Raw genomic sequence first — 17,068 nt, 5'->3', positions numbered from 1 at the left:
GAAACTAACACAAAGATTCTCCTTGTGTTTGCAAAGAGGGCCTTTCTAAAACCCACTCTGAAGGCTGTGCATATTTTCATCTGTATTTTCAAACAGAGAGATAAAGAACAAAGTGGTTAGGAGCTTCCTTGCCACATCAGCTGTGCCTCAGTTGAGTTCACATATGAACTCACAGCCTCCATGTTCAGACTGTTGCTGACCGTCTGATAGTTAATGATGTTATTATGAGATTTTTACATAAGACAAACAAAAACAGGTATAGGTCACAACTGATCTCTTCATCTAAGGAAATTGATTTTCATAGGTTCAGGGAATGACAAGTTTAACTCCTATTTGGAATTTATGATATTGGAAGGCTCTGTGGAAAAAGAACATGTTTCAAAGCTTTTTGAAAATTTTTAATCAATCTTGCAGAAACAAGTTAAATAATTTGATTAAGTAAATTCTCTCTTCCTTAGTAATGGGATATATATATATATATATATATATATGATTTTTTAAATCACTGCAGACAGTAATATAGAGCCTTTGTATTCTAGACAATTCTATCATTGACTAGACTTTCATTTTAGTTTTATGTGAAATTATATTTATAAAGAAAAAATTTTCTACTAGGGAACTGAAGAGATGTTGTCCTGGACTCCTTCTGAGGTAGTAAGAGGATTCCCATCTAGCTTATTTATTTACATCTGAAATTGGTCACCAAGAGCAAAAAACTATTTGATGACCTAAATAGAATAAATAACCTCAGTAAAGCTGAAAAAAGAAGAAAATAATGGCATCTTTCCCAACTTTAGAGTCAATCTACCAATTATAACTCAAAATTTAAATCAAGCCTAGGATTTATTATTAGAAGAATGGTCTGAAGTCATAATGTCAAACAAATGTGACTTTCTGTTTAATCATTTCAAAGACTAAAGCACTGAAGTCTGTGTTCTGTCCTTTGCCTTTGTGTATGAGAATCCCCCATGTAAGTCACACATCAGCATCTGGTATGTGTTCCCAGTTTCTTTCCACAGGAGAGGCCCATGACAGAGCCTTTTATTAAAAATTATATATGTAAGAATAAGAAGGGCTTCTTGTAACTAGGACCCCCATTGTTGACCCTGAGCTATGAAGAGTAAGACATGAACTTTGCAAACAAGGGTAGATGCAGAATGATAACCAGGAAAGAAAACCTAGTCAAAGAAGGCACATGTCAAGCCAACTCCATCATGGAGATAAATGTCACCCTTCTGATAGTTGAAAGACTGTGCCTAGAGGAAAAGGCACAAAGGGTTAAAGGTTTAGAGCACCAATGGGAGAGACCACCTGCTACTCATACAAACGAGTAGAGCAACTGTATACTTCCAGCCTATGGAGCATTCATGGCAAAGGGATGCCTGATCCTCATGGCATCGTCTCATGGGACCCTTTATTTTTCCATTAGGAATTAGAAGCCACCTAAACTATGTCCACCTCCACCCTCATACCCAGCACAGCCCTGCTGTGGCAGGACTCGGTGGGGCATTGAGCATTTCTGCATTTGATACCACATTTCACAAAAAGTGAAAGGGGAATATTTTAAAGAGTATGTTAAACTTTGAGAGCAAATCTGATTTGAAGTTTACTTCTGCTTTAAGACATTTTTTGAGACATTTACAAGCAACTGAAAGGCTCATTCTAAAATGGAATGGATTGCCCCATCTTATTAGACCCCTTGGGTTGAATATAAAGTCAGTAGCTGTGGGCCATTTAACTTTTCATTAATTGACTGTGGGTTCTTTGGCTTTTAATTAATTCAAACAGATGAATAAATGAACTTCCTGTTTACAAGATAAGCTTGAAATCATGCAAGGCTGGGAGAGCAAAAGTAACAAACCACTATTTTTTTCATTAACAAATAAACAATCCAAAATCATATGTTGAAATCTGCCCTTACTGTTTCTGATTTTTATCTTACTATTTATTTGAAACTTGTAACCTTTCATAACTTTATTCACTCAAAAAGGAAAAAAATCAAGGAAGGAAGGAAATACTTCTTTAGGTAAATTAATCAGAAATAAGTAATTTTCAGATGTCTTATAAACTAGTTCCAGTATTTAAAGAGGCTTCTTTAGTATAAAATAATTCCAGGCCAAAATTCCAGAGTTTTATGAAGTTGAAGAGTTTTATGAAATGGTCTGACTGAATCAGCTATGAAAGATTAAAATAATGTATATGAATAATGTTTTTCAAATTTAATTTAAAAATTAATTTTTCTTGGTTTGGTTTTATAAATTAACATGAATAATTTAAATGATTCCTTTTTTTTTTTTTTTTGGTAGGACTCATGTCAGTCTATAGAGCAAAGTCCTGGGGGTATGAGGGCTCAGCAGTAATATGCTTATCCTTGTGATCGAAGATAGTGACCTCAGTGCAACAGTTTGAAAAATACCAGGCTTGGCCAATTCTTAAAACTTTTCCAGCTTCAGATTCTGTGATTCTCCTGTGTGATTCTCATTATTTATGATGCATTCTTAGTTCAGCCACAGGCAGAGGACTCTCTAGTCAAGTTTTGAGTGCCAAATATTTCCTGCTCTTCCCTGCTCTCTGAAGGAATGCAGAACCCCCTCCATGAAAGACTCTCTGAATCTTTCCCCTTTCCAGCTGTAGTAATATGCTTCCCCCGCTCTGGCCACTGCTGCACAGTCCACACAGAGCTAATACTAGCGCCCAAAGTAATGTGCATTTTTTAATTTTTATAATAATTTATTCCATTTTATATCTATCATTTTTTCCCTTTTAAACCACTTTATGTGGGTTGCCATTTCCTCCTCCAGAGGATCTTCCCAAGCCAGGGATCAAACTCATGTCTCTTACTTCTCCAGCATAGGCAGGCAGGTTCTTTACCACTGGCGCCACCTGGGAAGCCCCAGTGTTAAACATTCTTGTGATCATTTTAAGTCTTTTTTTTTTAGATTTAGGTTAAAGTATTAAAATTCTATCATGATTTTTATGTTTCAGACAGTGCTCTTTACACAGATTACATCATCCAAAACTTACAACCCTATGAAATAGGTATTGAAACACAGTGTTTTTGAAATAAGAAAATTGAGGGTTAAGTAAAGACACTTGCCAGTGTGAAAAATTACTTAGTGTACTTGGAGTTGGGATTCAAGCCCAGGAACCTTCCCTCCAGAAACCACACTATTATTTTTCTGAATAGCCTCACAATTAAAATATTGTCAGAAAGTCAGAGGAAGTCATCCTGGTAGCTTGACTTGGCTTGAAGTCTTTGTCAGATGTTAGACCATTTCTATTTCTGGTCTCGTCAAGACAACTGGCCTTTTCTCTCCATCTTTAGAGCTTCTATTCTTCTTTTTGCTTTTACTGCTGTTTCAAAGAAGCTGGACTGGTCCAAATAATTTTTTCTCAATTTCAGTTCCAACTTTGGCTAAAGAATTGCACTTCTGCTTCAGCTCAAACTACCCTAAATTTCAATTCAGGAGCATCCATTCATTCATTTATTTATTCAACAAATATTTATGAGTAGCTACTACATATCAGGCAGTGGGCAGTCTTCATACAGGCCGAGTCCTTGCTCTCATGTTCCTTACGTTCAGTGGGAGTGCTGCTAAGTCACTTCAGTCGTGTCCGACTCTGTGCGACCCCATAGACTGCAGCCCACCAGGCTCCCCCGTCCCTGGGATTCTCCAGGCAAGAACACTGGAGTGGGTTGCCACTTCCTTCTCCATCAGTGGGAGTAGACAACGATAAACAAACATATGGCACAACACATTAGGCATGACAGTGCTGCAGAGAATAGTGGAGGGGAGAGGGGATAGCAAAGTATGGGCCTCAGGGTGCGGCTGTGTTGTTGCAAAGTTTAAAAGGAGGGCCAGGGAACGCTTCTTCAATAAGGTAATATTTGAGCAGAGACATAAAAGAAATGTAAATCAAAAATGTGCCTGTATGGGGAAAAGAGAACAGCAAGAACAAAGGCCCAGATGCCGGAAGAAGCTTAGAGTTTTTCCCTGACAATAAGAGAGCCTGTGGGCTAGAGCTGAGAAAAATGAGTTGATGCCTGAAATTGCTTGACTCATCTGTAAGTCGTTCAAGAATGTCATTTGACTTTAAAAATATAAATCCTTTCCCAGAAAACTTATTTTAGACAATATTAATATTTTTATACATTGCTTAGGACTTTAAAGAGAATTTTCTCAGATATTATCTCATTTTCTCCTTAAAACTTCTATGACTGACTGGTAAGTCTAATTTGATTATCCCAGCAACTACCATAGGACATAAAATATAGTAGGCACTCAGTCAATGTATATTGAATTAATAAGTTGAGTTATGGAATCAATGGGACAACTTTGTCAACCTTATCATATTCATTTTTATGGACTACTGATTGGGTTATGGAGAAGGCAATGGCACCCCACTCCAGTACTCTTGCCTGGAAAACCCCATGGACAGAGGAGCCTGGTAGGCTGCAGTCCATGGGGTCGCTAAGAGTTGGGCACAACTGAGCAACTTCACTTTCAGTTTTCACTTTCATGCATTGGAGAAGGAAATGGCAACCCACTCCAGTGTTCTTGCCTGGAGAATCCCAGGGACGGGGGAGCCTGGTGGGCTGCCGTCTATGGGGTCACACAGAGTCGGACACGACTGAAGTGACTTAGCAGCAGCAGCAGATTGGGTTATAATGTAGGGAAGCCTTAGAAGCTATGGTGATGTCTCAGGTCATTTGCCTCCACCATAATATATATGTGTATTTATTTTTTGTAGTAATTTATGCTTTTTCTATCTAACTCTTCCATTAAGTTCTTCAGCACTTTTTCCTGTAGTTAGTTTCCATAACTTCAAATTTATCTAATCTGCCATATTCTTGGAATTCATTTCATAACACTTATCAGAACCTATAATGTAAAAGTGATTCTAAGTGAGAGCATGAAACTTTTTTTAATAAGTTCAATATTATTCATGCTTCCTATTGTTTTGACTTCATCTTTCTTATTTATACATTTACAGTTAGTCTCTAGTCGACTAAGTTGCTAAGCAAAGTATACACTTGTGTCTTTTACCCTAGCTTTCATTTAAAAAAAGAAAAAGAAAATTTATAGAGCATTTCAATCCAAAGGCACCAGACAGGTTCCATGGTCTGATCTAAAGCCACACTCCGAGTTTCTGTGCTGGGTCACACTGGACCTTGTTAGCTGAAGCACCCACAGGTTATCTGAGCTCTACTTCAGTACAGTTCAGTTGCTCAGTTGTGTCCGACTCTTTGCGACCCCATGAATTGCAGCATGCCAGGCCTCCCTGTCCATCACCAACTCCCAGAGTTCACTCAAACTCACATCCATCAAGTCAGTGATGCCATCTAGACATCTCATCCTCTGTCATCCCCTTTTTCTCCTGCCCCCAATCTCTCCCAGCATCAGGGTCTTTTCCAATGAGTCAGCTCTTCGCATGAAGTGGCCAAAGTACTGGAGTTTCAGCTTCAGCATCAGTCCTTCCAAAGAACACCCAGGACTGATCTCCTTCAGAATGGACTGGTTGGATCTCCTTACAGTCCAAGGGACTCTCAAGAGTCTTCTCCAACACCACAGTTCAAAACCATCAATTCTTTGGCGCTCAGCCTTCTTCACAGTCCAACTCTCACATCCATACATGACCACTGGAAAAACCATAGCCTTGACTAGATGGACCTTTGTTAGCCCTCACCAAAGCAACAGTTCCTGTCCCGTGTTAATGATCTGCCCACTTTGTGCAACAGAATTCCTGTGTCCTCTTCATGGAAGCCATCACGTCTGTTGACTCTTTAGTTGTCCTACAAAAAATGTCAAATGTTGCTCTTTCCTCTTCTGGTTGGGTAGTATCGTGGCGTTACCTCCATTCAGTTGTTCTTTCACTCACTCAACAAGGTGCTATTCGGAGCCCACCAACGTGCCAGGCACTGCTTTGGGCGCTGCAGGTCCAGCATCGTAAATACAGATGTCATACCTACTCTCTTACAAAGCTAAATGAATGATTCTAGAAGGGGAGAGGGAATGAATGATTATAAATAGTAATATAATAAATTTTGTGAAGGAAAAAAATAAACTAGGGAAACCAGATAACAATGATCTGTTTAAAAGAGTGTAGTTAACAGCCACTATGGAAAACAGCAAGGAGATTCCTCAAAAGACTAAAATTAGAACTACAATATGATCCAGCAATTCCATTCCAGGGTATATATCTGAAGAAAAATGAAAATACAAATTTGAAATGATATATACACTCCAAGGTTCATAGCAGCATTATGTACAATTGCCATACTACAGAAGCAACCTAAAGTATCCTTTAACAGATGAATGGATAATGAAGATATGGTGTGTGTGTGTACACACACACACACACACAATGGACTACTCAATTCGGTTCAGTCACTCAGTCATGTCCGACTCAGTCGCTCAGTCGTGTCCGACTCTTTGCGACCCCAAGAATTGCAGCATGCCAGGCCTCCCTATCCATCACCAACTCCCAGAGTTCACTCAGACTCATGTCCATTGAGTCAGTGATGCCATCCAGCTCTTTCATCCTCTGTCGTCCCCTTCTCCTCCTGCCCCCAATCCCTCCCAGCATCAGGGTCTTTTCCAATGAGTCAACTCTTCGCATGAGGTGGCCAAAGTATTGGAGTTTCAGCCTCACCGTCAGTCCTTCCAATGAACACCCAGGGCTGGTCTCCTTCAGAATGGACTGGTTGGTACTCCTTGCAGTCCAAGGGACTCTCAAGAGTCTTCTCCAACACCACAGTTCAAAACCATCAATTCTTTGGCACTCAGTTTTCTTCACAGTCCAACTCTCACATCCATACATGACCACTGGAAAAACCATAGCCTTAACTAGACAGACCTTTGTTTGCAAAGTAATGTCTCTGCTTTTGAATATGCTATCTAGGTTGGTCATAACTTTCCTTCAAAGGAGTAAGCGTCTGTTAATTTCACGGCTGCAATCACCATCTGCAGTGATTTTGGAGCCCAAAAAAATAGTCTGACACTGTTTCCACTGTTTCCCCATCTATTTCCCATGAAGTGATGGGACCAGATGCCATGATCTTAGTTTTCTGAATGTTGAGCTTTAAGCCAACATTTCACTCTCCTCTTTCACTTTCATCAAGAGGCTTTTTAGTTCCTCTTCACTTTCTGCCATAAGGGTGGTATCATCTACATACCTGAGGTTAATGATATTTCTCCTGGCAATCTTGATTCCAGCTTGTGCTTCTTCCAGCCCAGAGTTGCTCATGATGTACTCTGCATATAAGTTAAATAAACAGGGTGACAATATACAGCCTTGACATACTCCTTTTCCTATTTGGAACCAGTCTGTTGTTCCATGTCCAGTTCTAACTGTTGCTTCCTGACCTGCATATAGATTTCTCAAGAGGCAGGTCAGGTGGTCTGGTATTCCCATCTCTTTCAGAATTTTCCACAGTTTATTGTGATCCACACAGTCAAAGGCTTTGGCATAGTCAATAAAGCAGAAATAGATGTTTTTCTGGAACTCTCTTGCTTTTTCCATGATCCAGCAAATGTTGGCAATTTGATTTCTGGTTCCTCTGCCTTTTCTAAAACCAGCTTGAACATCTGGAAGTTCACGGTTCACATATTAATGAAACCTGGCTTGGAGAATTTTGAGCATTACCTTACTAGTGTGTGAGATGAATGCAATTGTGTGGTAGTTTGAGCATTCTTTGGCATTGCCCTTCTTTGGGATTGAAATGAAAACTGACCTTTTCCAGTCCTGCCTGCTGAGTTTTCTAAATTTGCTGGCATATTGAGTGCAGCACTTTCACAGCATCATCTTTCAGGATTTGAAATAGCTCAACTGGAATTCCATCACCTCCACTAGCTTTGTTCGTAGTGATGCTTTCTAAGGCCCACTTGACTTCACATTCCAGGATGTCTGGCTCTCGGAGAGTCATCACACCATCATGATTATCTGGGTCGTGAAGATCTTTTTTGTACAGTTCTGTATTCTTGCCACCTCACAATGGACTACTACTCAGCCATAAATAAAGAGTGAAATCTTGCCATTTTCAGCAACTTCTATGAACTTGGAGGGTATTGGGTTTAGTGAAGTAGCTCAGACAGAGGAGGACAAATACTGTATGTTTTCACTTATATGTGGAATCTTAAAAATAAAACAAATGAGTATAACAAAACAGAAACAAACTTATAGATACAGAAAACATACTAGTGGTTACCAGAGGGGAGAGGGGTGGAGGAAAGGTCAAGAAAAGGGAAGGGAATTAAGAGGTATATATATAAGTATGTAATGTACAGCACAGGGAATATAGCTAATATTTCATCATAACTTTAAATGGAGTATAAGCTATAAAAATATCAAATTACTGTGTTGTACATCTGAAACTAATATAACATTGTAAATCAACTCTTCAATGAAAAAGGGGGTAGGGAAGGTCTCACCGAGGGGATGATATTTAAGCAGAGATCTAGTAGAGGTGAGGAAGTAAACCACATGAATATCTGAGCAAAGTATATCTTTGAAGAAGAAATAGCAAGACTAAGGACCTTGAAGTGAGAATACACTTGGTATGCTCCAGGAACAGCACACAGATGAGTAAATCCACAGCTGGGTGAATAGAAGGGAGGATGATAGAAGATAAGGTCTAAGGCAAGTTCCAAATACCATAGGAATTTTTGAATATCGACTGTCACTGCATCCCAACAGTTCCTGATGTGTTTACTTAATCCGTTTCTGGACAGTTTTCTTAAAGTCAGTGTAAAGGATATGGGACATCTGTTGGAAATATTTTGGGTAGAGTAATTCATGTAATGCTCTGTCAATAAAATTTAGGAAAAAAACCATGAAGACAACAGTACTCACAATTGCACAGTCTTTTGGTTTTTGAGGTGAAATTCACATACATAAAACTACCATGTTAAAATAATTCAATGGCATTAGTACATTCACAGTGCTGTTCAACCACCACCTCTGTCTGGTACAAAACACTTTCATCACCCCAAAAGGAAAACCCACACCCATTAAGGAGTTCTAATAATTTCTCCCTCCTCCCTCTGCAGCACCAGTCCACTTTCCGTCACCATAGATTTACCTGTTCTGGGTGCTTCATGTAAATGGAATCATATAGTATGTGACCTTTTATGCCTGGCTTCTTTCACTTAGTGTTAATGTTTTCAGGATTCATCCATATTGTAGCATGTATCAGCACTTCATTCCTTGTTATGGCTGTATAATGTTCCATTGTATATATGAACTGCAATTGGTTTACCTGTTCATCTACTGATGAACACCTGGGTGGTTTCTGCCTTTTGGCTACTGTGAATGCTGCTGCTATCAACAAGTGTGTACAAATATTTCTCTAAAAACCTGTTTTCAGGTCTTTTGGATATAAAGTGAGGATCATAATTGCTGAGTCATATGATAATTCTATATTTTACTTTTTGAGATACCACCAAACTGTTCTCCACAATAGCTGAATTGTATAGTCCCATGGCAGTCTGATTCTTAAGACATATCTATCCTCAGGACGGGGGAGCCTGGTGGGCTGCCGTCTCTGGGGTCACACAGAGTCGGACACGACTGAAGTGACTTAGCAGCAGCAGCAGCAGCATCCTCTATAATCACTTGCCTCCTCAACACCTTAACTTCCCTAGGTTGAAGCTGATTACCTTAGGTGGCAATCTGATTAACTGGTTCTCCCAACTCAAGCTGAAGGGGGACTTTTATTAGAAAAACTAAGGAAAATAAAATTGATAAAGACAAAACATGAAAACTTCTAAAGGCTACCATCTGTGTTGTATAATTTCTTACCCAGATTACTCCAGGCATGATGAAGTACTTTGGGGTCAACACAGTGGGGTGGATTCTGTGATCCTATATATTTCTTTTTGTTTTCTAGAATATTTTTGATTTTAGAATTCACAGTACCTATAATTTATGTGGCTTATAAAATCAATAGCTGAATGCCTACTGTATACCAAGAATTTTGTTATATAGTAGATATCAAAGATTTCATATTCTCAGAGAAAAGCATGCCTCTAAGTAAGTGAAAACTTGTGTTAAGCTATTTGAAATCAAGGAATAAGACAGTGATTCTTAGAGTGTGGCATAATGTCACCTACAGCAGAATCATCTAGGATGCTTTGGCCTGCTTCAGCACTATAGGTCAGAATCTCTGGTTAGATTCCTGGGTTGCTGCTGCTGCTGCTAGGTCGCTTCGGTCGTGCCCGACTCTGTGCGACCCCATAGATGGCAGCCCACCAGGCTCCGCTGTCCCTGGGATTCTCCAGGCAAGAACACTGGAGTGGGTTGCCCTTTCCTTCTCCAATGCATGAAAGTGAAAAGTGCAAGTGAAGTCGCTCAGTCGTGTCCGACTGGCAGCGACCCCATGGACTGCAGCCCAGGCTCCTCTGTCCATGGGAGTTTCCAGGCAAGAGTACTGGAGTGGGATGCCATTGCCTTCTCCAAGATTCCTGGGTTAGAATCCAGAAATCTGCATTTTATTAAGCTTTTAAGATTATCTTCATGTGTTTAGAAGTTTGAGAAGTACTGAAATAGGGAATGCTTTTATTTTAGCACTTTTTTTACAAATAATTTGAAAATAATGTTTTATAATAACTTTTTGGATATGAAATATGTTCAAATTAATTCAAGATTAAAAACAGTTTATGAAAATAAAATAGCAAAAGAATGTTCCACAATATTATTATCAAATCTTTATGAGTTTACTGCACTATGAGATCAATCCGAAATTCATTAATGTCCCCATTCAATAAAGTTACTTGTCCCTCTCCTCCCCCTTACAACATGCTAGACTTCAGTAGTGAAAAGTGAACTGGACAGAGACACTACCTCATGGAATTTATAGTCCAGCTTTACTAAAACCCAAAATGTATTTGGTGGGGATAGGAGTGGTAACTAGTTATCAGAGTTTTTTTTAAAGTATTTACCACTTTCACCTCTTAGGCAGAACAGATAATGCTACTTAAGGGGTTTCCAACATAACTCTGCAACTGTTAAAGGAAACTTAATTTGCTCTGGAACAGTAGTACATGGTTTGAGATGCTTTAGTCCCTTCATATGGAATCCTACACCTCTCCATCCTTTTCTGCTTTGCTGCTGGAAGCAAGTATTTTAAATTACTAAGGTTTAAAAATTATGTTTATTACAACACATAAAAACCTTTTCTGTATAATCGAATGAGTGAGATACAACTTACAGTTGCCTAAAGGTGCTGAGAACTAGCTTTTATTTTTATTTCTTTTTTGAAAAAGTACATTAGCATTTTGACTATTTGGGTATATAGCCATAAGCTAAATAGAATAAGTATAACAATTTCAAATGAATGCTTAATGAGAATGGTACTTAACTTGTTTTCCATTTTCCTACTCATGTCATTATTTGCCAATTTCAGCCCAATAAATTTTCTAGCAAACCATCTCTCATGTGTATGATTTAGAGGTTATATAATTTTGCTCTGGACAGTTTAGGTACGATTAATGAATAATTCAAGATGACTGTGTTACTGTCCTTTCCTTGGATTCCATAAAAACCATTGTCATTATTCTTTTACTACAATACAAACAATAAAATACATGAACATTTTGTTGGAGGATAAAGGATTCACTAAGGGTTTCCTAGGTGGCTCAGTTGATAAAGAATCTGCCTGCAATGCAGGAGACCTGGGTTCCATCCCTGGGTTGAGGAAGATCCCCTGCAGGAGGGCATGGCAATCCACTCCAGTCTTCTTGCCTGGAGAATCCCATGGACAGAGGAGCCTGGCGGGCTACAGTCCATGGGGTCACAAAGTGTCAGACACGACTGAGTGACTGAGCACACAAGGTCACTAAGAAAGAAATGCACAGCACTGTAAAAGTTGCTATAATACAGCTACGTGGGCCATATTCCTCTTTTGTTTAAAATCTTCAGTGCTGACAAGGTGTGCGTGCTCAGTCATGTCTGTTTGCAACTCCGTGGACTGTAGCCCATCAGGTTCCTCTGTCCATGAAATTTTCCAGGCAAGAATACAGGAGCAAGTCGCCATTTCCTTCTCCAGGGAATCTTCCTGACCCAGGGATCCAACCCACATCTCCTGTGTCTCCTGCATTGGCAGGCGGATTCTTTACCACTGAGCCATCTGAAGCCCCGGTGCTGATTAGACAACTCCAAAAGTGCCAAGGCTCAATTTTAAAATATCATTTAAAATTTTAGGCATATGTCTGACTTTACACCAAGTGAACAACAGTGAGAAATAGAAGATGGAATTTTGTAACAGGATAATAAAGAACTTTTAAGGTGACAGAGGAAAGGATGAAAAATTCCACTCATAGGCTTAAAACTCCACTTCTGAGTGCTAGGATTAAGGTCATGTATCCATGTTCTCATTTGATCTTCATGCCAAACCCATGAATATCTCTGATGTTTGTGTGTATGTGTACATAGATCGAGAGATACAGGAGTTTATATAAATTAGCTGCCCAATTGTTTTTGTTTACTTTAGCAGATCTAGCTATATTATACATATTTATAATTAGTATTTGGTTGATTAAGAAAATATTAACTCTAAAAATTCTGTGCTGAAACATACTTTTGCCTATTGCTGAAAAACCATATTAAACACTAAAATTTCTTTCCCAGCCTTAATTTGGTCACCAACTACTTATGTTAACTATCAGAAGATAAAATAGGTCAAAATATAATTTAGGAAGCCCAGATAAGAAACAAAAAGCTAGCAGATAATTCCCCAAAGAATGTCACACATGTAATGAATCCTAACATAAATCTCCATATAAAACTCTTTTGCAGTTATTTTTTATAAATTTGTCTTTCCTATTTGCTTTAATTGATATGTTCATTTTGTTAAATAAATTTGGAGAAAAATCCAAAGATATATAAAATCTCCCGTTTTACTCAGTTCTCAAACCCCTGTTTCTTTAAATTAGATCTTTTTTATTTTTTTTTTTGCCTTCAACTAGATCTTTTAATGCCTGTAACTGCTTTTGGCTTTATAGAATGAGGCCTCAAAAAACTAAGTTAGTGGGGTAGCATAGAGATTCAAATTTGGAAAAATAATTTTGGAAATAGTCAAATTTTTGTGTTAAATTGTATTCAAATACAATTCTCTTATAATGTTTATTGGATATTATGTTCCCTATTAATACTTTTATTTGCTATTGTTTAGTTGCTAAGTCTGGTCCAACTCTTTTGTGATCCCATTGGCTGTAGCCCATCAGGCTCCTCTGTCAATGGGATTTCCCAGGCAAGAATACTGGAGTGGATTACCATTTCCTTCTCCAGGGAATCTTCCCAACCCTGGACTGAACCCATCTCCTGCATTGACAGGCAGATTTTTTACCACTGAGCCACCAGGGAAGCCCAGTACTTTTATAAGCAGTTTCAGATTTGCTCAGAAATTGTTTTGCTTGGTAAGAGTAAGCAGAATTATTTTCTCCTGAGGAAATGGTTACTTCATTGCTATATAAATATGTATTGATACATAGGGCAGAATTTATATTAGACAAAAAAAAGGAAACAATCTGAATGTACAACAGTAGTATAAAATGGTTAAATAAATTATAATGTATGCATTTGATATAATATTCAGCATCCATTAAAACCAATAGATTAAAAATTTTGGATTTGAATGGTTAATGTGATGAGAGAAAGCTCATGATATACTGTTAAATGGAAAAGGCAAAATTCAAACCTGTATTTTATATTATAATTGATACAGTTCTGATTTTTACTTTATGCCTCTAATTTCACTGAGCTATACATCTGTATATCTGAGTATATGTTGTTGTTTTTGTTTTAGTCTCTAAGTCATGTCCAGCTCTTTGCAATCCTGTGGACGGTAGCCTTCCAGGCCACTCAGTCCATGGGATTTCCCAGGCAAGAATACTAGAATGGGTTGCGATTCCTCCTCCAGGGGATCTTCCTGATCCAGGGATTGAACCTGGTATCCTGCACTGGCAGGTCGATTCTTTACCACTGAGCCACCAGGGAAGCTTATGAAATGTGTGGATGGGTGTGTGTGTGTGTATATATATATATGCATCTATTTTATTGTGGTAAAAAAACAGAGAACACAAAGAAGACATACAGATAGCCAGCACACACGGGAAAAGATGTTCAGCGTCACTAATCATCAGGGAAATGCAAACAAAACCACAATGAGATCTCACTTCAGAATAGCTAGGACAAGGACAAGAAATTACAAGTGCTGGAAAGGATGTGGATGAAAAAGAACGCCTGTATATTGTTTGTGGGGTTTTAAATTGGTGCAGCCACTATGGAAAACAGTATAAACCTTCCTCAAAAAATTAAAAATAGAACTACCATATCTCTCAGCAATTTCACTTTTGAGTATTTACCCAAAGAAAGCAAAATCACTAATTAAAAAACCCTATTTTCATTGTAGTATTGTTTATAACAGCCAAGATATAGAAGCAAGCTAAGGTCCATCAATAGACGAATGGATAAAGATGTAGTGTGTACATACAGTAGAATATTTGCCATTTAAAAAAAGAGTGAAATCTTGCCATGGGACATCATGGATGGGTCTAGAGGGTATTATGCTCAGTGAAGTAAATAAACAGAGAAAGATAAATACCATATGATCTCACTTATATGTAGAATGTAAAAAACAAACGAAACAAAAACAGACTCATAGATAAGAGAACAAATGGGTAGTTGCCAAAAAGAAGAAGTTTGAGGGAATGAGTGAAATTAAGGTAATAGGTAAGTGAAATTAAGAGTACAAACTGCTGATTATAAAATAATTAAGTCATGGGGATGTAATTTACATAAATATGCATTACAAATATGGTCAGTAATACTGTAATGACTTTGTATGGGCACAGATGGTTCCTAGACTTCAGGTTTGATCATTTCATAATGTATTTAAATGTCAAATTACTATTTTATATTCCTGAAGCTAACATAATATTGTTTGTCAGCTGTATTTCAAATAAAAAATAAGTAGATGAGAAGTATACAATATACAGATACAGTTATCAATAATATAATGCACATAATTACATTAATATGTAATATATTGCTGATAATTATATGAACACCTAATATTTTATGCCACTTTTTAAAAAGTTTATCAGACATTCCTGCATATATTACATCTTCTACATTCCTCATCACAGTTCTCTGAACTAGGTAATTGTCTCCACTTTAACAAATGAAGGGTAAAGTTCAGATAGATTTGTATTATCTACCACTAACAATAACAACAACAAATTCGTAGTAGTAATTGTAGCAGCAGCAATAAGAAAGGAGTGGCAACTAGTAATTGTTGAACACATGCAGTTGTGAGAGGGTCTCTGAATAAAATGAATATCTGTTTATCCCCCCCAAAAGATTCAGGTCATGAGCATGAGGGGCGGGGCTTCCAGGTATCAGACACTAGGAAGAGAAAAGATTCTGTTGTGGGTCCAGCTGTACTATGGAAGGGTAGGGAAAGATTTAGAGTGGTAGACTAAAAGAGCACCTAACTTGGATCAGGTGATGTATGTCCTTAACCTAGGACCTACCAACTAATTTTATCTGTGAAAACAGGTAAATCGGTTCTCCTGACTTTCTTCGTGTATAATATAAGAATTAACTAAGATCCTTTACAAGTCTACCATTTAGAGTTACTTTTTGCTTCCTTTAGGTGGGCACTGAACTACCATAGTCTGGGGAACAGGAAGAGAAGGAATATAAGAATGTGAATTTGAATAAGAATGAGAAAGAAAAGGAGAAAGAGAAGTCCATTAAAATATTCATAGCATGATACTTTATACGATATAATAATTAAACCTCAAAATAGCTTTACCTGTCATTAGTAAAAAGTTTGTTTATCTGTTTTCCAATGAAAGGGCAAATTAGAAATTTACTTTACCATGATACCCATATTTGAAGAATAATCACTATCTTTGGGGAATCTAAGACTTACACATTGAAAAGAATTGGATTTTGAAGACCAAAGATGTATCTGAGAAACAACTATCTGTTTCTTTTAATATGTTTTTACATAGTTTCACTTAAAAAGAATATCTTTTTTTTTTTTACAGTTGGTGAATTACATCCCCTAAAGGGTAAAATGAGATGTATTTTATGTATTAGATACTAGTTCCTTTGAACATGAAGAATAAACTTTTCATTTAACTTCCTTTTTCTAACTGACACTTTTTGCTGATTTACTGCATCTAAAGAATAAATGTATAAGTATATAATTATGTAATCTCAGAACCATCTTGCTAGTTGGAAGGTGGTAAAAAAAACCTGCTTTCCATGATTTAACTCTTTCATGCCTAAAGGAGTATTTTTACCTTTTGACTGCTAACGGAAGATATCTTCTCAAAGCGATTCTCTACCTGATACGTTTTTTTAATTATGTATTTCAGGCCCTGCTTGATACTCAGAATCTTTTGCGTGCACAAATCACAAATTTTACTTTCAACCTGGGATTTTCGGGGAAATTTTACCATACAGGTAAGAGAGAGATTAACTATCCCCGTAGTTAGCCTCTCTGACCACTCTCTTTAAAACTGTGACCCCCTCCTCTTCAGACCTTCTTGGGTCTCTCCACTATTTTATTTTCTTCATATTACTCAATTTCATTTAACTTATTTTTTCACCTTTACAGAATGTTAATAGCTTGAAAGTTTATTCACCATGTTATTATTTAATGGCCTTTTCTCTATTGAACTATAATTTACAGACATAAAACTGTATAAGTAATAAGTATGGTGCTCAATGGATTTCACCAAGTGTACAGAGCTGTGTACCCAGATCAAGAAAGAGGTTCTACCAGAATCTACACACCCTCTCCCTTGGGCTGCTTTATAGTCCTTCACTTCCCACCAAGAAAACCACTATCCTGGCTTCTAACATCATAAATTAGTTTGCCTGGCTTTAAGATGTGTATAAAAAGAATCATATAAATGGACTCTTCTATATATAGCTTGTTTTGTCTAACATTATTTTGGTTTTGCAGATATTATTGTGTAGGGTTGTATTTCTTTCAACTTTATTTTTCTGTAGTATTGCACTGTTTGAATTTAACAAATTTATTTATTCCATT

General features: G+C 37.5%; 1 protein-coding gene across 1 annotated transcript in view; it reads left to right on the top strand.

The window, feature by feature from the left end:
- LOC102269954 (bifunctional heparan sulfate N-deacetylase/N-sulfotransferase 3) overlaps positions 1-17,068 on the top strand; it is a 187,791-nt gene that overhangs the window by 54,469 nt on the left and 116,254 nt on the right. Inside the window, exon 3 of the mRNA XM_070372911.1 lies at positions 16,389-16,476. Within this exon, the coding sequence (XP_070229012.1) occupies positions 16,389-16,476 (88 nt within the window). The remainder of the gene's footprint in view (positions 1-16,388; positions 16,477-17,068) is intronic.

Source organism: Bos mutus, chromosome 6 (genome assembly GCF_027580195.1).
Source record: "Bos mutus isolate GX-2022 chromosome 6, NWIPB_WYAK_1.1, whole genome shotgun sequence".
Lineage (NCBI taxonomy): Eukaryota > Metazoa > Chordata > Mammalia > Artiodactyla > Bovidae > Bos > Bos mutus.
This window is presented reverse-complemented; position numbering and strand designations above follow the sequence as displayed.